General features: G+C 42.4%; 1 protein-coding gene across 1 annotated transcript in view; it reads left to right on the forward strand.

Annotated features, from left to right (window-relative positions):
- NEB (nebulin) overlaps positions 1–23,763 on the forward strand; it is a 385,643-nt gene that overhangs the window by 125,224 nt on the left and 236,656 nt on the right. Inside the window, exons 31-38 of the mRNA XM_078681747.1 lie at positions 8,139–8,450; positions 9,189–9,395; positions 14,171–14,275; positions 14,368–14,475; positions 15,600–15,911; positions 18,390–18,596; positions 20,199–20,303; positions 23,358–23,465. Coding sequence (XP_078537873.1) covers positions 8,139–8,450; positions 9,189–9,395; positions 14,171–14,275; positions 14,368–14,475; positions 15,600–15,911; positions 18,390–18,596; positions 20,199–20,303; positions 23,358–23,465 — 1,464 coding nt within the window. The remainder of the gene's footprint in view (positions 1–8,138; positions 8,451–9,188; positions 9,396–14,170; positions 14,276–14,367; positions 14,476–15,599; positions 15,912–18,389; positions 18,597–20,198; positions 20,304–23,357; positions 23,466–23,763) is intronic.

Here is a 23,763-nt window from a genome sequence, read left to right on the forward strand (position 1 = left end):
ATGACTCCGCGCAGCGGACGCGCTCAGCGGGCGCGCCGTCATCACGCCGGAGTCAAGCCAGAGTCCAGCCCGTCTGCGCCCGTCCGCGCACGGCCGGGCACAGGGGCAGGAATCCCTTCCAAACGGAAGGTCTATTCTGGGGAGGAAATTCGTCATCTTAATGGGGGCACAACTATTATAGACTTAAATACACTCACTCGCATAGAGGAACTGGCCATCCAGGCACCACAGATAGGTAGGTCCCCAACCCCCCCCCACGCCCTCAAGTTGGCCAGCCTAAACACTAGGTCACTGCGTTGTCATAGTCTTGAAATTTTTACCTTATTGCAAGACGAAGACATCGACATTCTGACCTTGACTGAGACCTGGATGGGGGATATTTCCATACCAGACATTATAGCCACCGTCCCTGTGAACTACGATATCCACTGGCAGAATCGTCCAGGGAATACTCGAGGGGGAGGAGTGGCAATAATATTTAAGAGACATCTAGCAGTAACTAAAATACTGGCTGAGTCAGTGGATCTGGCTGATCTACTGGCTATAAAAATTATGCTTGATAACATGTGTGTTACAATCCTTACAGTCTACCGCCCCCCTAACGCCACTCCTGGCTTTAACGACTCCTTCATGTCCTCTGTTTCCGACATGTGTTCCAGATATAGAAACATCATAGTCACAGGAGATTTTAACTTTCACTGGGATAAAGAACAGAAACAGCCAGCTGCTAGCTCCCTAGAGACAACCATGTCCTCTCTGGGATTTAGGCAGCTCGTAAATGCCCCTACACATACAAAAGGCCACACCTTAGACCTGATATGGACCACAGACTCCGGGGTGGCTTTAGCTGGAATCCTTCCCTGCATCTGGTCCGATCATTATCTGATCTATTGTGACATCCCTCTGGATACCTTACCCTCCCGTCTAACATCTAAACCCAGACTGACTCGCCAGTGGAAAAATGTGGATCAACATACACTAACCACGGCACTCAGGGGAATTATCCAGCCGACATCATCATATAAAAACATAGATCAACAATGTAAGGACATGATGGACTACTTAGTAACAGCCATCGATCAGTTAGCACCCGAGAAACTCCAAACAAAAAGTTGTGGAATAAAGGGAGCCCCATGGTTTACACCCGCCTTGAGAGATCAAAGGAAGGCGTTGCGTAATTTGGAGAGAAATTGGAGGAAAAATAAGGACATAGACTTCTGTGACCAATATAAGAAAGCGCTTCGCAGCTATAAAAAATCCACCCAGGAAACTAAAGCCTCATTCTATGAGATTCGTATAAATAGGGTGACCAATGTTCAAAAGGAAACGTTCAAAATCCTGAAGGAATTAACTAAAAAAGCTCAGGATATAAACAGCAGCATACATTGTGATACTTTCCAGAAATATTTTCTGGATAAAGTAGACGCCATTGTGCTCGAAATAAAAAATATGGGGCATGGCCCCGTCGAGCAACAGGCTATCTCATACCCTGCTGCCAGTTGCCTAGCATCATTTCCCCTTATGGACTCGCTAACCCTCGAATCACTGATGAGGAAGACTAAATCAGGTTCCCCAGCAGACCCCTGTCCTCCTAGCATTTTTTGCCTGGCACGACCTATGTTAGAGGACCATATCCTGGCCACACTGAACAAATCCTTGAGCACCGGCAGGCTCCCCACCAGCTTCAAAGAAGCGCGTGTAAGACCGTTGCTAAAGAAAGTGGGGGCAGATCCCAACGCCTTAAAAAATTATAGAGCCATATCCCAGCTGCCTTTTCTATCCAAAGTCCTTGAGCAACATGTGCTTAAATCTCTGTCTAGCTTCCTGGAGTCTAACCATCTACTCCATGAGAGGCAGGCCGGCTTTCGTGCACATCACAGCACCGAGCTTGTCATGCTCTCGGTGCTGGATGAGCTCAGAAGGATGGCTGACAGTAAGAGATCGAGCGCCCTGATTTTGTTAGACCTATCAGCGGCGTTCGATACTGTCAGCCATACGCTTCTACTGGACAGGCTGGCTGGGGTTGGGATTCAGGGCTCAGCTCTTGGGTGGCTGGAATCTTTCTTATCTGGGAGAACCCAGAGAATCCAGATGGGAGATAGCATATCAGGAGTGGGAGGTCTGACCTGTGGCGTCCCCCAGGGCTCAGCGCTATCCCCACTCCTGTTTAACCTGTATCTGCAGCCTCTGATTAACACACTAGCGCAGATGGGCTGTCGGGTGTTCAACTACGCCGACGATACACAGCTACTGTTGGGCATAGATGACACCGTACAAGCCCAGTCACACGTCCAGGACATACTTAGATATACAGTTCACTGGATGGCTACTAATCAGCTAAAAATCAACCCGGAAAAAACAGAGGTGCTGATAGTACCATCCAAGTGTTCGTCCTGGAGTAATATGTTCTGGCCCCAGGAGTTGGGCCCAACTCCCCAGCCAGTTACCACAGTCAAAAGTCTTGGCATCAAGTTGGACAGTGCTCTTTCAATGACCAACCAGGTTTCCACTGTAGTCGGTACCTGCACTGGTCTTTTAAGACAGCTGCGCAAACTAGTCCCTCTCCTTTCCGAGCCGATGCTTCGCACAGTGGTCTCTGCCACCATAGTGTCAAGACTCGACTATGGAAATGCGCTCTACTTAGGTCTGCCAAAGACGCTAATTAACAGACTCCAAGTAGTCTTAAATGATGCCGCCAGGCTCATTTTTAATCTCCCGAGGAGAGCGCATGCGTCCCCACTATTAAAGAGTCTACACTGGCTGCCAATCGGGCAGAGGTCCACCTTTAAAAGTCTCTGTATAGCCCATAAAGCCATCTATGGGCAGGCTCCGGCCTACATCAAGGAACGGATTGAGGTATATAGACCGGAAAGAAACCTTAGGTCTTCAGATGCCCAACTCCTTGTTTGCCCCCGCTTCAAACTGGCTACAATGGGAGGGAGATCCTTTTCGGTTGTGCTACCGAACCTGTGGAACGCCCTGCCTGAGGCACTCCGAAAGGAGGGTAACTTACTCCGTTTCAGGAAAGTCCTGAAAACTAACCTTTTTAGAACAGCACACAACCTAGTGTAATCCTGTCCCTTCCTCTGCTCCTCTCAGTACTTTGGTCATCATGTCATGAGGTAAAAGCGCCCTGAGACCTGTAGGTGATTTGGCGCGATATAAACCCGCAATAACAAATAACAAAATAACAAATAACCTCATCCCCAGTGCACTCTGTGTTACTGGCAAACAGGGCAGTGTAGTAGTGGCTGAAGTGTTGGCTTGTTTCCCCTTGCCTGTATAATCCACCTCCTTTGTCAGTGGTTAGAAACACTTTCATCGAGCTTCTCTTCGCTGGGTTAGTAAGCCAGGCCAGGAGGTACCCCATTCTATCTCGCTCAGCGTGAGCCCTCACCATACACTGTTTGTGATCAAAACAGCAGAGCCTCTCGACGTATCCCGCTAGTATTTCCTTAGCATCCAACAATGTGTGTTGCAGCTCAGGATGCCCAACATATCCCTTTCTAGTTCCCGCAAATCTCTCTCTGCCACTGTGACTTCCTGCAAGAGCATACTTCTGACTCCCACCAATTCAGCTATACATTTGCCCCTAATCTCTTCTTTGAAGGTGTGCCACTCCACTTGAGGGGAGGATGCTGTACCAGCATTATCGGCAAAGTACTGATGTATGTGTTCCCCAATCATGTCTCAGTGTACTGGGTCTTCTGGTGACTCAGGTTTCAGCCACCCTATCGATATGCAGGGCCTAGACTGCTCCCACTGCAGATAAAGAAGGACAGGGTTGTGGTTAGGTAGCATCCTCACCAGATATTTTATACCTTGTGTGTGGCTATGAACATTGGGTATGCAGAGGAACATGTCAAGTCATATGTGTAGTTCATGTAGGCTCAAGAAAAAGGATTATTCTCATACGTGTGGGTGCAATCACCACTAAGTGTCAATGAGCCCCCACCTGGTCTGCCAGTTTGCAAAGAGACGGGCTCGTTAGTACAATGGGGACTCCTGTTGAGGCGGTTGGGACCTGTCAGTGGTTGGGTCAGCCACACAATTGAAGTCCCCTCCCATATTTGTTGATTTAATCAGGGAGGGGCCAAGGTCCCCAACAGTGTTGCTAAGAAGGCCCCTTGGTCAGTGTTCGGGGCACAGACATTGACCAGTTCAATATCTCGGCCTTTCAGTCTGTCTGTTACTACCACATATCTACTCTCTTGGTATATCAATTCAGCTGTTCGTTGGAATGGGACCCCATCCCGTACCAATGTAAGCGTCCCCATTGTGTAAGCTGAATAAGTGATGTAATATGCCTGACCCCTCCACCATCTTTGCAAGGCTGCTCCCTCCTTGGCTGTCAAGTGCGTCTCCTGTAGCAATGCAATATGAATTCCCCTTCTGTTTAGAAGAGCAAATCCCTTGTAACACTTTGACATTGTGTGCTCACCCTAATGTTTCAGGAGAGCAACCTATAGGTCATTGGGGTCCTCATCTCTCTTTAATGAACACACATCCGCGCTGCTATCGCCTTGTGCCATGCTCTCCATGCACCACTATCTTCCAGTTACAGGGCAAGGATATGGGGTTCAAGAGGTCACAGCTCATGGTTTCTCTGTAAACTAATAAACAACATTCAACCCAACTCCAACACCACAGGACAAGAAGGGAACAACCCTTCATCCAAACTTTCAGGCTAACCACAATTGCTTATTGGAGAACCCACATGCAACATGAACTGACGGTTGAGGTTGTGTGATGCTCCCTTCTAGTTACCCCCACCCAGCAACCCAGCAGCAGGAGGAATAGCCTGACTCAGGGTAGCGTACCATGTTCTCCTCACTCATGCATCCTTTGGAACTCACATCCCTCTTCAAATTATTTCTTCAGATTTCCCAGGCGTGACTATTGGCAGTTCACAACTTAAGTCCCCAAAGGAACTGGATCCGCAGTCTGAGTCCTGCTCCACCTCATCTTCCATCACGGATGTAAGCCTAGTGCCACTTCCACAGATTGCCACCTCCATCACTTTCTGTCATTATCAGCCATATTCCACTGTGGTGGGGAAGGCCTTGCTATGATGGGATGATCTCTGTTTTCATCTTGTTCGGCAAGGTTATCTGCCCCGATGGGTCCATCCTGGACCAGACTGTGAGTGTTGATCCAACCAGTCCCAGACCTCCTGTGTGGTCTGAAAGCATTGTGTCCCCTCCACAGCTGCCACTCCTAACTGTGAACATCATTGCTTAGGGAATGCTCATTTCTTTAAGCTTTTTCTTTGCCTTGAGGAAGCTTGCTGCCTCTGCACCTCTTTGGAAAAGTCTGAGAAAATGTGTACTACACTGTTTTCAACAGTGAGGCCTCTCTTCTGCTTTGCATGGCTGAGGATATCGTCATAGTCCTTGTAGTGCAGCAAGCATTCCACAACTGGATGTGGCAGAGCCCCTTGTAGCTGTTGCCTCGCTGGCACTATATATGCGCTAGTTCTAGAACAAATAATTAGGAGAGGCCCCCGATGCGACCTCCTCTCACAGCCCGTGTTCCAGGCAGTTCAGGATGTCATTGCTCTCAATTCTTTCTAACAGGCCCACCACTCAAATCTTATTTCGGTGTGACCTGTTTTCTGCATCCTCCACTCAGTGCTCTAATGTGCGGACCTTCACTTCCATGGTGGCTATGCGCTCATTTACCGACAACAATACTGGGGGTACCTCCGTTAAGTCTCTCTCTCAGGGCGTCTGTGGTAATCACGTAAAATGCCCATATCTGCTACAAGGGTGTCTATTTTGGTTTCCAGTACCTCCTTTGAAGCCTTCATGGCCTGTAGTATGTCTTGCAGTGTGTGGCCGTTAGGTAGTCCCAGCCTCGTTGACAGATCTCCATCCTCTCGTTAAAGCCCCACTGCTTCCTCTACAGGTGTGCCCCAGCTTCCTTTTTTTTCCTCACAATTTTCCCCATACCGTAGGTGACGAATCTCCCTAATTCTAGTAGGTAGTGTGTCCTCTCTGCAGTGCCTCAGAGGTGGGGGATTGCTGGAATGTTAGTGCTGAGTAGGTGGATCTCCAATATCCCCAGACAAGGGACACCTTCACAGACCTCAACCAAGCTGCGTCCTTATATCTTTCTCACTGTCAAGAATGGCTGCACTGTGTCCTTCACTATGCCATCAGCTCCATGGTCTCTCGACCTAGCTCCTTATCAGAGGTCTCTTGGGATTCTCTAGGCCATTCGCCTCTATCCCCCACTCTTTGTCCAGCGCTGTCCTCAGGCAACAGTGGGGATTAATGTCTATTGGGGAACTTCAAAGTACCTCATGGGGAATCAGTGATTAGTGTCTCGCGTGTCTCATCCTCTTAATTATAATCTTACCATTAGATGATGGTGGGGCTTCCTTTTCTATGTTTGGCTGGGAGTTGTGATCAAGATGGTGATTCTAAAGTCATTTGCTGGTCGCCCACTGAGCTCCACCTTTGTTGTACCTCGCTGCCGGGTTTCAAGCGCACCACTCGTGTTTCTGCAGGCTTTGAGCAGGATAGGTCCATGTCCATCCCAAGAGCGCTTAATTATCCCTCCTCACAGGCTCTGCACTGCATCTGTATTGCTGTTAACTTCCACCAGGCCCTTTGCAAGCATCTCGGTTCAATATTTATTCAGGCTGTTGTGCCTGGCATGTGCTATCAGACCTTACCCTGGTGGTTGGCACGACTCATAGAGATTAATGGGGGAGCAATTCTGTGTGCAATCATCTCTCTGCTGTTGATTGCTGCCTGTGGCGCCCCGCTGCAGTCCATCGCCCCAAGTCAGCTTCTCCGCCAGGTTGCACTTCCTTGTTGCTGCGCCGCCAACATTTTAATGTCAGCTCTCCTGTTGTTGTAACAGTGTTGCAGCGGGGTTGCCGCAGCAACCAACGCAGCCTGACCCTCCTCGCTACTGTATTCTGGAGACTCTCGAGCCCTCCACCTATTTGGTCCAGGGCAGCGAGTCACTCAATGCGTTATTGCCGGCTCCTGGGGGATGCAGTGCACCCGTTCCTCTCTAGACTGCTCAGGGCGGCGCAACTCCTAGAATGGTGGGCTCGATGCCAGCCCCAGGTGCCGCTGCCAGGTGGGCTCCATCGAGTGCAGCCTAATTACTGGTCGCAGTTGTCATCTTGGTATCTCAGCTGCACAGTCCTACTCCGACAGTTGCAAGTTTCATATTGTTCCCCGGCGGCTGCAGTCTTCTCTTTAATGGGGCATCTCTACAATCAGGGACTTCATCACATCGGTTTTGTGCCCTCTGAGATGGTTTAAAATGTCAGGATGGGCCTGGAAGAGGTTATGCCAGCAGGAGCTTCACTCTGTGCTTTCTTAGCCATCCGCGTCTTTCAACACCCCCCTTCAAGTCTGCATGATGCCAAACAATAAAGAATTAAATGTGAAGCTGCCAGAAACAGGGTCACTTGAAAACAACTGAATTATGTTTTGTTCAGTAGAGAGAGATATAGTCATAGTTATAGGTAGGCAGATTAAAAGAGAGAGGTAGAGAAAGAGAGGCGAGCAAAAGAAAAAGGTCACTTTCCCAGGAGACCTCCTTGGCATGTGGGGCCGTGGGCAATTGGCGGCATTGCTCAGGTCTTAAACATCTCTGCTAGACTAGAAGTGTTCACCAAATAACTGTGGCGGCACGGCTATGTGAAACTAGGGAGAAAAGCCAGTCTTTTCCAGACTATGACAATTTTATGGCAATGCATGGCTTGTGCCACGGCTCACACATACCTGTTAGAGTTTTGTCAGTGGTAGAACCATTTGCCTTGACTGATTGTTGAGCTGTAGGGATTTTACATTCTCTGACAAAAATGATGCTTTGTTTAATGCAATATGGGTGGTAACGCCATCGACACTTAAGCATGAGGTTGATATGTGCCAACAGCCTTGATGATTTATACGCCACAAGCCTTTTGCCATGCTTTTCAATCTATTTTTACAGCATTGCATGGGCAGAAGCAAGTGAGTATGCTTATGTTAACATTCCATATGAATAACCTATTGTTTTCTCCTACATTCCTTTTGAGGACAGTTAAATTGTCACATATTACAATTGGGGCAATGATGGTGTGACATAAATGCATCGATCTTGTCTTAAAGTCTTTTTTCTTTTCTCTTCAGTACAAATATAAAGAATCCTATCAAAAGGACAAGGGGAAACAGGTGGGCTTCCGCAGCCTTCAAGATGATCCTAAACTGGTGCACTACATGAACGTGGCCAAAATGCAGTCTGATCGTGAATACAAAAAGAACTATGAGCAGAGCAAGACCAAGTACCACACACCAGTAGACATGTTGAGCGTGACGAGTGCTAAGAAGGCCCAGGAAGTGTCAACCAATACAAACTACAAGCAGCTCATCCATTCATACACTCTCCTGCCAGACGCCATGCACCTGGAACTCTCACGCAACAGGATGCAGATCCAGAGCGACGTATGTCATTTCCTTTCACAGTGTTCTCTGTGGGTGTGGCGTTCTAGTTTGTATTACTGTTATAGGCATAAATAACATTCAAAAAGTGCTCATTTTTTGCAACTGAATAAGAGTAAACCCTTTTGGTTGAATAAACACATTGGGGTTATCTATTGGAAACAGAGAAAGAATGTGTCCCGTCACGATTTCAAATTGTTATCCTTGAATTTCTATCCAAAAATTAATTTAACAGAATTGTCAATTGAGGAAACTAATTGTTATTCACTTAATTATGTGAATGTCAAAGAATTGCAGTTAAAGTCCATTCTCAATTCATTTCTTACCATTTCTTACTGTAGATAAAGACACTATTAAACATTTGTTTCTTTTCTACTACATCACCCTCTAAAGAGATAGTCCACAACCTTCATGTTACTCAGCATGTATAAAACATTCCTGTCTGGCATGTAACTTAATAATGCGTTTTATTATATGTGTGGTGTGCTGCATTTCCCTCCCTCTGAGGGTATTCTACTGGTGGTGTGATACAAGCTTTACTGTGACCATAGCTTGCAAACTCCCCATAGCTTTGTACAAAAAAATGAACAAAGAAATATTTTGAGAGCATACATTTAATGAGAAATAGTAACATCTTCTTACATTATGGGGATGTGCCTGAGTTCTAGATTTTCATGTACAGAATTTCATAACAGTGACAGAAATATGTTTCACAGTTTTAATTGTCGTCTTATTTTTTAGAATCTTTACAAGGCTGACTTCAACAACTGGCTCAAGGGGGTTGGTTGGGTGCCAATTGGCTCGTTGGATGTTGAGAAAGCAAAGAAAGCCAAAGATATCCTCAGCGAGCATAATTATCGCCAGCATCCAAACACACTGAAGTTTACAACCCCTTATGATGCAATGGATCAGGTGCTTGCCAGGGGCAATGCTCAAACAATGAATAAGGTGAGGATCTGTGGTTTGAACATATTATTGTCTCTGGATGTTCAATGTTTACAACATCCATCAGTGATAACACACTTCTTCTTCTCCATCTCCTCTCCTTTGTACCATTTTTATACTACGTCTTTTCCTCCTCCCTTTGTCTTTCATTTTCTTTTCCTCCTTCAATTATTCCAAATTTCCTTTGCATTCTTTTCTTCACTCCCACTTTCTCCTACTTTCTATCAGTCTTTATTTTTTTCCTTAGTCTGGGTTTTCCTCCATTAATTGTCTTTTTTTCCCTTTCACCTTTCATCCTTTCTATCATTCTATCCTTCACTATATCAAACATGCATTCCTTCTTCTCCTTCTTCTCCTTCCCCTCCCTCATTTCTTGGCTTCCCTCCTTTATTACTCCCTCCTTTATTTTCCCTCTCCCCTCGTTTCATAAGAAATGTCCATAGTATGTGGTGAGATCTTTTTTGTAGTGCTTTGCTCGGCACCTGTATGTTTCCACCCTACACCTCACTGTTTCTCTCATTTTCCTCCCTTTCACTATGCTTTGGTCCTCTCTTTGGTCAATATATTTTATTGGAAATACAGCCTTGTTGTAGCCCTTATAAAAGCAATTACATATTCAGCATATTTGTACATTTTGAGAACTTTTTCTTACAAGAAAATCATACATGTATGTGAAAAGCTCATGTTATGTGATTTGTATTGGATATATGGGTATTTGATGGATTCCAGCTTTTAGGTTACGGGGACAGAAGCCACAGTATTGATTCAAGCTTGAAAGTAAACAGCTTTTACTAAAGTAAACTTGGCTCACTATTGGTTGTTTAGATTGCGCCCCCTTCGCCAATGTTTGATGTGTTATGCGCAACAAACCAACCAAGCAACAACAGACTTAAGTCTATATAAAACATAAAAGTATACACAAAGCCTACGTAAATTGAGAAATATTTTATTAGAAAGAAATAAACCTAAACAAAGAAATGCCCATCAGTGTTTCAAAGGTAATGGCAAAAAAAGGAAATTAACATAATTGGACAGAAAGGACTAAAAAGATCCCATTAAAAGCGTTGAAAAATATCAAAAATACTATAAAGAAATTACATACAGAGATCTGACTGAGACTTATGAACGCAAAGTGACAGTCCCATGGATTCACATGGTCTGTCTGACTCTGAAACAGCCCTGGTTTAAGATATTACCTTTGTACATAGAAGCACTTTCAGAACAAAAACATGTCAAGGCGGAAAAAACGGAGAACTATATCTAAGCACTAGCAGCCCGTCCCGACGTTGCCCGGGTATGAAATAGAATGTGTATAATGTGTGTATTTGGCAAGGGCAATTTATTTTAAATTCTGGCGGTAGACAACATTTTCTGTTTCATTAGAATAGGGACGGAGAAGGGCCAGCTGCAGCCCTGGTTGATGTTAGCAGGTGCGTGTAATTGGTGTAGTGATCCGCCGCCTGAGCCCGGCTACAGCCCTCGTTGATGTTAGCAGGCGCGTGTAATGTCGTTGAATGAGAGAGTTATCAGCCGCGGGTAAATCCGTTTAATGAGAGAGTTCAGTGACAGCGAGTAGGAGAGGCTGCAGTAATTGTCCCTGCAGACACGCTCATTTGCGTGTTCCCCCGCTTGAGGCCCAGATGCAGATCTGTTTGATGTTAGCAGGCGCGTGTTCCCCCGCTTGAGGCCCAGCTGCAGCCCTGGTTGATGTTATCAGGCGCGTGTAATTAGTATACTGATCCGCCGCCTGAGCCCGGCTAGAGCCCTGGTTGATGGTAGCAGGCGCGTCTAATTTCGTTGAATGAGAGAGTTCAGTAACAGCGCGTAGGAGAGGCTGCAGTAATGTTACTTACCAGGCCTTCAGCTGAACGCATTTGTCATGTCCCCAGCACACGGCCACAGCAGACGATCTTCTGATTAATGTACGACCCACATGGCACGAAGGGCGGAACGTAGCACATGCCCCAGCATTTCTCACGCCCCCAGCGTGCTCCTTAATGCGGCGCAATTGCGTTCACATGGCATGAAGGCCGGACACACGGCCCCAGCGTGTCACGCCCCCAGCGTGCCCCTTGATGCTGCGCAGCAACGTAATTGGCGCTTGTATGTACGACTCACATGGCATGAAGGGCAGACACACGCCCCCAGCAGACGCCCACAGCCCACGATGTGATGGCCGTACCACATGCCCCCAGCGTTAGTCACACCCCTAGCCCACGACCACAGCACAACGCAGACACGCCCACAAGGGACTACTTTGCTAGAACGGTTCTTTTACCTTTTAAATGTATATGGTGTCCTACGGTACAATTGTATGTCTTGCGCTGTATGATTGTGATGAGCACCACTGTTTCTTGAACAGTTAATAAAATATATATATATATATATATATATATATATATATATGGTGGCCGTCTGCATAGCCAATGTCCTTCTGCTGCAACTGCCCTTTCCAACGCTGTATTGGGTGTTGTGATTGGTGCTGTGGTTACTGCGGTTACCCGCCTCAAAGGTTTGGGCTCTCTCTTTATAATATTAGTATGGATGACTCCAAGATATGTGAACATCAGGTTGAAAACGCTTTACCAAGCTGTTGGTCATGATAGCTTACTCTTATTGGGGATCTGCCTTGTTAAAATTTGACCTTTGACCTTAATCTACATCACCAAAGTGAATTTACACTTACGCTACATCACTAAAGTGAAGGGTTTAATCATGTAGTTAGCTCCAAGATTTTGGGAGCAAACGTTGTGGAAAGCAAAAGGCTTAAAAATAGGAATCTTAACAGAAAAATAATTAAGTCGAAGTGGTGTGTGCTAAGTTTTTTCTGGATGGGTCTGTCAGGAATCTCCCGAAAGGCCCGTAGTCTGCGCAATAACACACAATAGAGACAAGGGAGAGCTGCAGACTGAGTTACCGTAGATCTCAATGAAGAGTCTGGAGATTGAGCCTGTGACAGCCTCACAAATGTCAGAAGAACACTTTAAGGTCTATATATGGAGAACTAGTAGGAAGTCATGTTTCCTAGCAAGTTTGTGTCATACCGTTTGTTTGTTATACCTTCCTGGAACATTTGGGTTCTCTCCTGTTCCCTACATATGGGGGTTATAGCTCTAACGTGTGTGCTCCACAGCAAGCTGTGTCCATTTCTCCTATGTTCCAGGTTATTTCTCTTGCTTGTCAAAGCTGCTATGCAAAAGAATCGATCATTGCCCTCGCTGAATGCTCCAGTTATCTTGGTTTCCCTCCTACTGAGTCCTCCTTCATTGGGTGGGGCAGTTGCTTAAGAGACCTCCTGTATGTCTGACAAGTATCCAGCTCCTACTCTCCCACCTCCACATGTGTATAGAACCAGGAATGGTAGTCTTGTTTCATGGCTTATACTTGTGTGAAGGTTTGGGACGCACATCTCAGTTCACCCACTACTGGCTTTATTCTAGGGGTGGGTGAAGAATTCCGTGTTTGCGAAGTATTGCCCACTCTTCACTCCGTGCAGAGTTCCAAAGAACTCCACAAAGTTGTTTTTTAGAGCTGCTTGTCAACGGTAAGTTGGCGATCCCTTGCGAGAAAAAATAATGCCATAGACCTCCTCCTGGTGAGATTTCTCATTGTGTGCGGTCGTGGCAGGTTGTGACAAATCATGTTGAGAAATCTGCCATTCAGTTTGAGGAAGCTGCCAGTCGAGTAGTAGAAAGCAGCAGGACCCTCTGGCATGATGCGTAGTGCCGTTTGTGCTGATTTTACAGTACTAGACAAACTCTTGGCACTAAAAATCAGTGCGAGCAGCACGACTTAAGAGACACCACCGCTGGCGGAACTCCGCCCAGGCTTACTTTGTTCATGAGATGGTCCCAGTATACCATGTCCATACCAATTAAAAATGTTATTCAGGGGTTCTACAATGGAAACTAATCTGCAAAGACCCACCCTGTACTCAAGTTAACTTATATTCTTTCAAATGAGCAGCCTCAAGGCAGTTTCAGTTGCTGACACCTCAGGATTCAGGAAACCCTTTCCATTGTGTGTTACTGCAGTAAACCTCAAACCAGTTATCTCCAAACAACTGGAGCAGGTTCCCACAGACTTCCAAAAAGCCCATGAGATCTGTGAAATTGGTTCAGCAGGCTTCTTTGGCAAAGGTGTGAGAGCTATTTCCCCCATAAGTGCAACAGAATCTACTTCTTTCTATACTTATCCTTTTCAAGTTGTGTTCTGAAAATTCTTTGCACAACATAGGTTCTTAAAGAGTTAAGCTATTAACCCATTGGTGAGTACCCATAAATAAATCCCTGACAGGTCCCTATACTTCCCAATTTTAAAGCACTTCTATATAAGTGAGGTCCCGTTAGATATCTGCCTCTAGGTCTTAGAAAATAATTCTTGTCTAAATTATACTTTTACTTATGGGAGAGGGGATGTTGAACTTCTCTCAGCCTTCCCCCTTGTGCACAAGACCACATGAGGCACTTTTAGGTGTGAAGAAAAATTATTCATTTACACACTCACATGGCATAAACATATGAAATTGGTCTGGAGTGTTTCTGAACTGCCCCATCTTTTCTTTTAATTCAGCAATGGATCTCACCATGTTTATTTGACAGCAGAATTAAGTACAGCTTTCTAAAGAATAGTTTTTCGCAGTCTGGCATGTTCTGTAAATTTGTTTAATGTTACGCTTTTGATTTGAACAAAATGGCGAAAACAATTGTGATTGCTCTCTTTAACTAGAATTAAATTATGAAAATTAATGAATATATTTTCCATTCCTTTTTTTACAGAGGCTTTACACAGAAACCTGGAACAAAGATAAGACCAAAATCCATGTAATGCCAGATACACCTGAAATATTGCTATCCAAAGTCAACCAACTTAACATGAGTGACGTAAGTTGTTAAAAATGCATTCTTGAAGGAGAACCTCTGAACTGTTAGCCTCGGATCTTATTTAATGTTTCTTTACTTTCTGCTTCCCTCAGAAACTCTACAAACAGACATGGGAGGAGGATAAGAAGAAGGGCTATGACCTGAGGTCAGATGCCATTGCCATCAAAGCAGCAAGAGCCTCCAGAGATATTGCTAGTGATGTAAGTTATGTGATCTCTGTGTGCTTTTAACAACACAGAAAATATAGTACACTTTTTACAGCCTACCTTAAGGTGTTTGCTCTATCTTAGGACCTGATTTTTGTGTGTTGTGTGAGGCACTTCTGATTAGGCACACTTCACAGAGCTGCAGAAGTGAAGCCATCTCCAGAACTGTGGCATTAAACTATGATGTCCCCAATGATTTAAACTCTGTTCTATACGTTGTCTGATATAAATATTTGTAGTCACTACATAGTACAATGTATCCGAAAGGAAGTAAGCTAGCCCTCACACATCTAGCACAGTTCATTCATATTTCCATTGAGTAGATGTGGGCAACTTATTTGGATTAAATATTCCAAACACAAATGTTTGCAACTGTTCATCACTTTCCAAGACCCGAATGTCATCATAGTTCATTCAGTAAAACAAAACCCAAGCAGCAGCATAATCTCCTCAAGAACAACTAGCTCTCACTACGAAAATATTATTTTACCAGGTAACTTCAAAATTAACCTACTTGTCAAAGACAGCCATTTGTCCCACAAAGCCTCAACTGTACAATCAGATGTGCAGATTTAGTGTGCTATGCATAGACGAGCTAAAAAACTGATCTCATCAAGACAAAACATTTTCATTGCAGCAGCCAGAGCACAAACAAAGCCAAAAAGAGAAGATACAATGGCCCTGTGCTGAGAAGACAGTTCTGGTTCCCATCTAATTTCTTGCCACTCCCCTGACTTTATCCGGCATTCCAACATTCAGGCACTGTCACCAATTTCATTAAAGCATCACTTTCACTTAGCCCTCATTGCCTCGAACTAAGCTTAAAAAGCAACTCTAGGAAATTTAGGTCTGCTACTCTCCACTACGTTGCTAATATTTATAATCGAAATTGTTTAGTTTTCTTGAGTACAATGGTTACTGGTCGTTCAGGGAACTCTAACTTTCACAGTTTATTCATGGAAAAATTCACGTTTTTTTTCTGTTACTAAGTCCAATATGTTTGTTGAGAAACAACCTTCACAAAATCTAACCACATTATCTTCCTGCAAATATATTTCTTGAACAGCATGGAAAATTAAAAATTATGCAGCTTATGCTTACATTTATTTGCCTTGCAGTACAAATATAAATTAGCTTATGAGAAGACAAGAGGAAAGCACATCGGCTTCCGCAGTCTTCAAGATGATCCCAAGTTGGTGCACTTCATGGAGGTGGCTAAAATGCAATCAGAGCGTGAGTACAAGAAAAACTACGAAAAGTCCAAGACAAAATTCCACACACCAGTTGATATGGTTAGTGTTACGGCTGCCAAACTGTCCCAGGAAGTAGCTACCAACATTAACTACAAGCAACTAATCCACAACTACAACCTTCTGCCTGACTCCATGAACTTTGAACTGGCCAGAAACAGGATGCAGATACAGAGTGATGTAAGTGAGACCAAGACTTCAATTTGTTCATGGGTATGATGTATATACTGGTTAAAGATTTGTGGAAATATTTTATGAAAAGTAGTAAGTTGACTACTTTAATATATTCTAAGACTCTGTTTTGTCCATACAAATGTATGAGTTATGCACATTTTTTGTGGTTTCAAAATCATTTTGGAGTCAGATTACTAGGTATGTCTCATGTATGTATTTCTATTTCAGAAGGTTAATGTTCTTCTTAACCGCACCCCCATAGATAACCAACTGCATGAAAAGCTATGGAGGCGTCAGATTTACTATGTACACTTCAATCTGAGCAACAGAAGGGAAAATGCTGGGCTTTTGATGAGCCAAGTTTATTATTCCCACGTCAACCTAATTAACAGTAGGAAAATAATTGGATTTTGGTGGTCAGGCAGATTATTATTCCCACCCCAACATAAGTAACAGTAGGGAAAGTGTCGGAACAATCAAATTTACAATTCCCACTCCAACTTGAGCAATTGAAGGTAATGTGCTGCACTTTGCAGAGGGTCAGATATAATCTTCCCACTCCTAAAAGAAAACAAAATACGAAATATTTATCTAAAGTAAAGAAACAAAAAATATGTTTGGAAAAACATTTAAAATCATAACATTTTAACATTGTATACTTTAAAAGTATTTAAAAATTAGAAAGCACAAAATTAACAAATACAATTATAAATACAAATATGTTAAAACGTTTTATCAATTAAACATATTAAAAAATACATTTAAAACACTTCGCCTTCTTACCCAAAAATTTCAACATTCACAAAACCAAATTATAACACTCCAAATAACAATACACATTATTTAAAAAATATAAAGCATAAAATTATTTTAATAAAAACCTAGAACATGATATGATTAACATCCACATTTTTCAATATAAATAAATAGGTAGCTAAGTGTAACAATCCATTTGAAAATCCATAATTTACCATACTCTCAAAAATGTCACATGATAAAATCAAGAAATTACGAAGAAGAGTTCCACAAATTTGATGGCACAAAACATCTGAACAACATAAAAAATGATCATTGTATAACTCTCTATTACTCAATTAACCACCGTCAATGCACAGTAAAGTGACTAAATACAACAGTGCATTTCCAGATCCACAATTCATAAAATGGTCACATGATAAAAACAGGAAATACCTAAGAGATGTCAAAATGTTTGATTACCTAACTGATCCTAACAACTTTATTATATATTAAATTGGATAAATTCAGTGGTATCGCGCTATATAATGATATTTTAGGCTCTTATAATTAATTGTGTAATCTAACTGTTTGGGGGTCTCCATGTACGTATTTTCTGTTTTGATCTATATGGTCTTGTGACTCTACTCAATCAAAATAAAAATAAATAAATAAATAATTCAAAAAATCAAATTATCTAAGAATCCAGTCAGCAATTAAAAAATCCTTAATTAATAATCAAATTACCAAATTGAAAATTACAAAAAGGTAATCAATAAAAATTAAGTATTAAAAAATGTCTTACCCTATTCCCCTAGAAGCCCAAAAACATGCCAATAGAAAATATATTGAAATAAAATTTAAAAAACTTTAAATATATTACAAATGAAAAGACAATACCAAAAATATTTGCACATAATTAATATTAATATGATAACCTTTTACAAAGACTATTACAACTCAAACAAATGATTACAAAACAATATTATGTACTGTTATTTAAAAGTTATATTCTTACAGTCATTCAGTATAAGGTTCCATGATATTCTTGACATCACAATATTTTTGACACAATATTTGTATAAATCAATCTTTTTGAAACTATATTTTGGTGGAATACCTCTTGTAAACCTGTATTTAAGTGTTATTACAAACATAATGTTTATGTTGGAATTCTGAACTCTTGTATTTGACTCCTCAGTTAATTTTAGATGCAACCTTCATTATAGGCTGTAGCTACCCAAATTGGTGATAAATATTATCAACCTTTCTATGTATTTTCTTCTTCTACTTCAATTGGTGGATCAGACACACTGAAAAGATAAACACATAAATAAAAGTACTTCTAAAAAGTGACAATATTTAAACTGTAGAACTCTTAAAAGTGGTAGTATTCAAATTAATCTAACCAATGCTGGATTACTATTTGAAGAAACTCCCTCTACAGAGCCAATTGATATTCAAAGAAAAATATATGGATTGTGTACGGGTGGTTTTATTTGCTGCTGGGTGATATCATTATTCTGTCTAACTATATGTCTCTTACCCAGTTTTAAAAATGTGCTCAGAAGTTGCATTCAAGATACAGCACAAACTTTGAAAAGCGCAATTTTTCTGTTGTCATCATGGTACTTTAAATGTTTTAGGGAAGTTTAGGCTGTTCTAAAAATAAGACAATAAACCATATTTCCATTCTTAATTCATATTTGCAATCTGTGGAAGGGCTAACCTTCTTTTTTCTGGTTGCAGAACGTATACAAAGCTGACTACAACGAGTACATGAAAGGCGTGGGATGGATCCCCTTTGGATCACAAGAGGCTGAAAAGAATAAGAAAGCCATGGAGATCGTTAGCGAGAAGAAGTACCGTCAGCACCCAGATACACTGAAATTCACAAGCTTGACTGACGCCATGCCCATGGTTCTAGCACAGAATAATGCGAAAACGATGAACCAAGTAAGAACATTTTGCCTCACGTGCATTTTGCCCATGATCACATACAGCTATATAACTATTAGTGTTTACTTAATTATTTAAAGATTTTATGTTTCTAAAACACACAGTTCTTTTGTTTCTAAAGACCTATTTTAGAATTTGGTGGGTGGTGTACTCTCTCACAAACGTGACAGATATACCATTTGCCATATTATACATGTCATATGATATAATGCACTTTCAACGCAGTGGGATGAATATCCATCATGTTTGTGACAGAGTACCCCATTTGCCAACCTAGTAACAAACCTTAGAAAATGCAGACTCCGATTTACTGGGCCCAGTTCTGATTGTGGGGTGGCCATTCCAGGGACAAATAGGCTTTCAGTTATCACAGGTCGAAAATAGAAGTGGAGGGAGGCGAGTGATGGTTGACGTGAGGTTTTGTTTTGGGAGGGTGACTGGGCACAGCAGAGACTGAACTGTCAGAGAGGAGTCTTCAGTGTCTCACAAATTTAAGATGGGTGTCAGCAGGGGTTCTGGCTGAGGCCTGTTTGTGCTTGCAGGCAAAGGGTTATTTTATAGGACTGGATTTTCCAACCAGTAAAATTGGATCTGGTGTTGGGCGGAGCACTATATAATCTGGGCCTATGTGGATGTGAATGGCCTTACTCTGGCCACATGCCAAGGTTTCACCTTTTACCAGGAAGGTGTATCTGCTTATTCTAAAATAATTTCAGCCCACTTAAGAATGTAGAAGTAGCTTTATAAATATCATACAAACAAAAATAACATATCAAAACTGAACTCATGTAGAAATATAACTTTAATTAGAAAATATGCATTTCATTCCAAGAAATTACATTCATGCCTATGTGCATCCAATGTGTACCAAATGCCTGGAACCAACACAATTGCAACAGAAAGTAATGGCATTTCTTTTTAATGTAGTTTCAAAAGAAGTATACTGCTGCTGTCAAGAAGTAAGCATCTGTTGTGCACTCAACATGTTAAATGTGTATATCACCCTGCTATGACTAGTAAGGTTCTGCTCATAAGGAAAGGGTTGTCACTTCCACAGACGTAAGTGAGGGCGAAGGACGGTATATAGGCCTGTGTTCATAGAGGAGTCCATGAATTGGGGTACAGAAATGCCAAATGTATGGGGTCCATAAAAGGACATATTGGATAAGTTACTGTATCACATTACCATATTAGCCCTCAGTGCTCTGTGATATGTGAAAGTGTTACTGATGACATTATGCAGGTTGAGAGGGGAAGTCGCTGGTGGGGGCTGGCCTGGATGCCTGTGAATCCCAAATTGGGGTATGGTCTAAATATCTAAAGATTCCAAAGAGTGGAGAAGAATAATGCTGCAGATATGTTTGACCTGTATATAATGCTGCGCTCTTTCACAAATGCAAATGGTTCAAAGATGATCCCATGCACAACCTTCAAACACAAGCATGGGAAAAACAAATGTTACCTTTCTGCTTTACCAGACTCTCTAATCACTGCGCCTACTCCAAGCACACCTGCCCATCCCCAAATTCTTCTCTTGATTATAGATAATACAGATATTTAGAGTTACTTATTATTTATTTCTAATATTTTTCTATCTAGCACCTTTACAAAGAGGCCTGGGAAAAAGATAAGACAAAGATCCATCTGATGCCAGACTTGCCTGAAATTCTGCTGGCGAAATCCAATGCGGCTAACGTTAGCGAGGTAAGAACATGAACCATACATGGCTTTGGGTATGGGGCAAGCTCTGCCATCAATGTTTAGTTCTAAGAACCTAAGTAGGGGCACTTATCCTATGTAAAACACTATGATGTATGTATGATGTAGCATGGCACCCACAGCCACCATTGTCATGTGAAATATCAGGACTGGCTACCGGCCGGAATGCTGGTGCTATCGCCTTACACTCCATTGATAGGCTGTTGATGACATTTTTTGAAGGTTAAAGGTACTACGCTCCATTTATTAAGAGACTCCAATGATGCCCTGCTAAAGTTGAAGGAGATGTGGCCTAACGGCAAGAGCTCCTGACTTTGGAAATGGAGAAAAAGGTCCTGTCAAAGGCTCACTATCCTGTGATACTGCGCAAATCACACAGACTTTTCCACTGCATACAAAATAATAATAATTTTAAAAAATTCTGGCCTTGTGTAATGTAATTTGCTGCTCATGTAAAGTGCACTAAAGGCGTTGGGCCAAGTTCGGACTACATAAAACTGCCAACAAAAATATATATATATATATATATGGTCCCGAAGTAGCATTCAGGACACAGAACTGAAATCTCTGAATTGTTGGGGGGCATTACATTCAATCTGCAACACACGTCATTCCAAAGAGGGAATTTCAGCAAACATGTCAGCTATTATGACTTGGGAAATTAAAATCCATGCATTCTTGAGAATGAATGCCTGATTTCAATCCATGTCCCATGTGACTGATATTTAGTTTGCTGATAATAATACAGGAATTTTCATTTAGACATTGCAATGTGAATACTTTCTGCTGCACTTCCACAAATGAATAAGAAAATAAGTTTAGTTTGTATGACCACCATCTTGAGTATTGTCTCCAGCCCTTGAGGTCAGACCCTAGGAGAGTCACTATAAAAGTAGAAGGTATATAGAGAACATGAGTCAAAGTTGTATAGGTTCTGCTTGTGAGAGTTGAACATCTCTCAATTAAGTGAATATGAATCCAACAGCCACTCGGCACATATGGGTGGATCCAAAATACACCTATGTTCATTTGTATGACAAAGTGGTGTGTATGTGTCAGGCCTCCATGAAGGTAGAAATACAGATGGTAACAGTCTCCACTAACATGCAAAAGTCTTATAGAGGAAAAACATATGCCCGTTTTAGGATGAAAGACATTGAGGAACCGATGTTTGCACTGGGTCTCATGTGACTGAAAACCACGCAAATGACAGTGCGAAAAACTTTGCACCATAGAGAGCCAGCCCCCTGTAATGTATGCAAAAGGGCTGTAATAGGGCAGAAGCCATGCAAATACCAGCAGGTTTTCACACAAAGCCGGATCTACTCTAATAACTTGATCTGACTTTCCATGACACTCTAGTGCCAAATGACACCAAATGCAAACAAGGGGCAATTGGAATCTTGCATGATATTCCTAAATGTAAGTGTTAGCAGTCCTAAATAATCTTGATCTCCACCCCAGAATGCCTCAAACACATAGGACAGAATCAAGGGAGAATCAAGCCTAAATAAATTCATCACAATCACTAACTCAAAGTCAATGTCCTTCATATTGGAAAAAAGATGTAGAAAGCGTGTTCCTTGGCTATCAAAAATATCATCACTAAAGTTTATGTTAAGAATAGAGATTACATTAACATTTCATTTATGAGAAGCATCAAGGAAGTTTCTGTCCTTAGTATCCAACTTTAGAAAACATCATTAGCCACTGAAAAATCATTTCTATCATAGATGTGTCTACACAGGCGCACATATGAGTCACTTATTTTATGCTTATAGAGTGATTTTATCATCTTGGTAAACTTCCTAAATAAAATTGATTTAACTTGATCGGTGCCATTTCATTTGGCATGTACACAAAACCCTGGCAACCCAACTGGAAAGAAGTGTGATAGATTCACTGGCCTGCTAACATCGTTTCTAATTTCACATGGAAGTGGTAGATCCCAGTTGCAGTCACATTACCAACTGGAGCAGGCAAAGCTCGGTGTCAGCCAGTAAGAGCGTCACGGAGCACATGGTGTGAATTCTAACCCTGGGCATAGTTCGCCTAGTGCCGCTACGCGTAGCTACGCGAAGTGCACCACGCGAGCTATGCCTAACTACTTAAACTGCATAGTGCACTGTGCAAAATGCTGTTGGCACGGATTGCACAGTGCCGGATGCTTGTCCGCATTGTGCAATGAGTGCAAACCGCATCTTGCACAGTGCAGGCGGTCGTTTTCTGCCGCTCGAGTAGATTTCTACTTGAGCAGCAGCTTTTTCAAAGCAGACTGGTAGTTTCTCATTGCGAGCGGTCGCGAGCATACGCGACCACTCGCAATGATAAACCTGACCTCCCCGCGTTGAGAATCTCGCCGGGAGGTTTATTTTCCACACTCGTGATCGCAACTTGATGTTGCTGATCACAAATGAGGAAAAAGTCTCCCCGGGATGTCATTTTGCTCATTCGCAGTCGCCAACTTGACGTTGAGGACCACGAGCAAGCAAAAAGTGACCGCTATGCTACGCGTGTTTGCACTGTGCTGCGTGCAATTCACTTAGTGCGAAGTAGCGCAAACTTCGCAAACTACGCGAGGGTAGCGTAGTACTTCGCCCAGGGTTAGTGAATTCTCTTGAGATTCCACCATGCTTACTTAGAATGTGTAGTTTTGGCCTGATTACTTCATTTAAACTTACAAACACCAACTATTTCCCATTTCATTTTATAACAAGCAACCCAGCCAGAACAGTTGTATGTCCTTCATGTTTATGTCGGACCAATAGTTCCTTAAACATACCAGTATAATGCAAGCATGGCACATAATAGAGTACACACATAATCAAAATGCACAACAGTTTCTCAATAAAGAAAACATGACTAGTTTATATCAAATGTGCACATTTGCACACCAGACTGCTCGTAGAGACAAAATAAAACACAACTTTTGACCCACTGTAAAAGCAAATGGAAATAAATAACACACTTTTGCACCACACATGAACAAAATGAGTAATGCTGAAATTGCCATGATTGGTGCTTCTTTTCTTTTCATAGAAAAAATACAGACGTGCCATGGAAGAGGATAAGAAGAAAGGATATGATCTCAGAGTGGACGCCATCGCCATCAAAGCTGCCAAAGCGTCTAGGGACATTGCAAGCGACGTGAGTAGTACATATAGAAAATGTGTGCATTCATTCCATAGACCAAACAACATCAGGCAATGGCAGGCATAGCATGTTTTTACCTCCCTGCAACAAATGCCTGTACCATTAACTTGGGACCATGTCAGGGGACATGTGATATTAGTGATGACCACATGAAATAGCTATTTTCTGCTCCCCTTTAAAATTCATGTTTATCTCGCTTTTTTAAGTGAATGTGGAAGAACTGTACTGGAACAGTAGGAGGCAGAACAAATGTAAACCAAGACAGCAAGAGTTTATTAGCTAAGTTAAGAGG

This window comes from Lissotriton helveticus, chromosome 3_1 (assembly GCF_964261635.1).
Source record: "Lissotriton helveticus chromosome 3_1, aLisHel1.1, whole genome shotgun sequence".
Classification (NCBI taxonomy): Eukaryota; Metazoa; Chordata; class Amphibia; order Caudata; family Salamandridae; genus Lissotriton; species Lissotriton helveticus.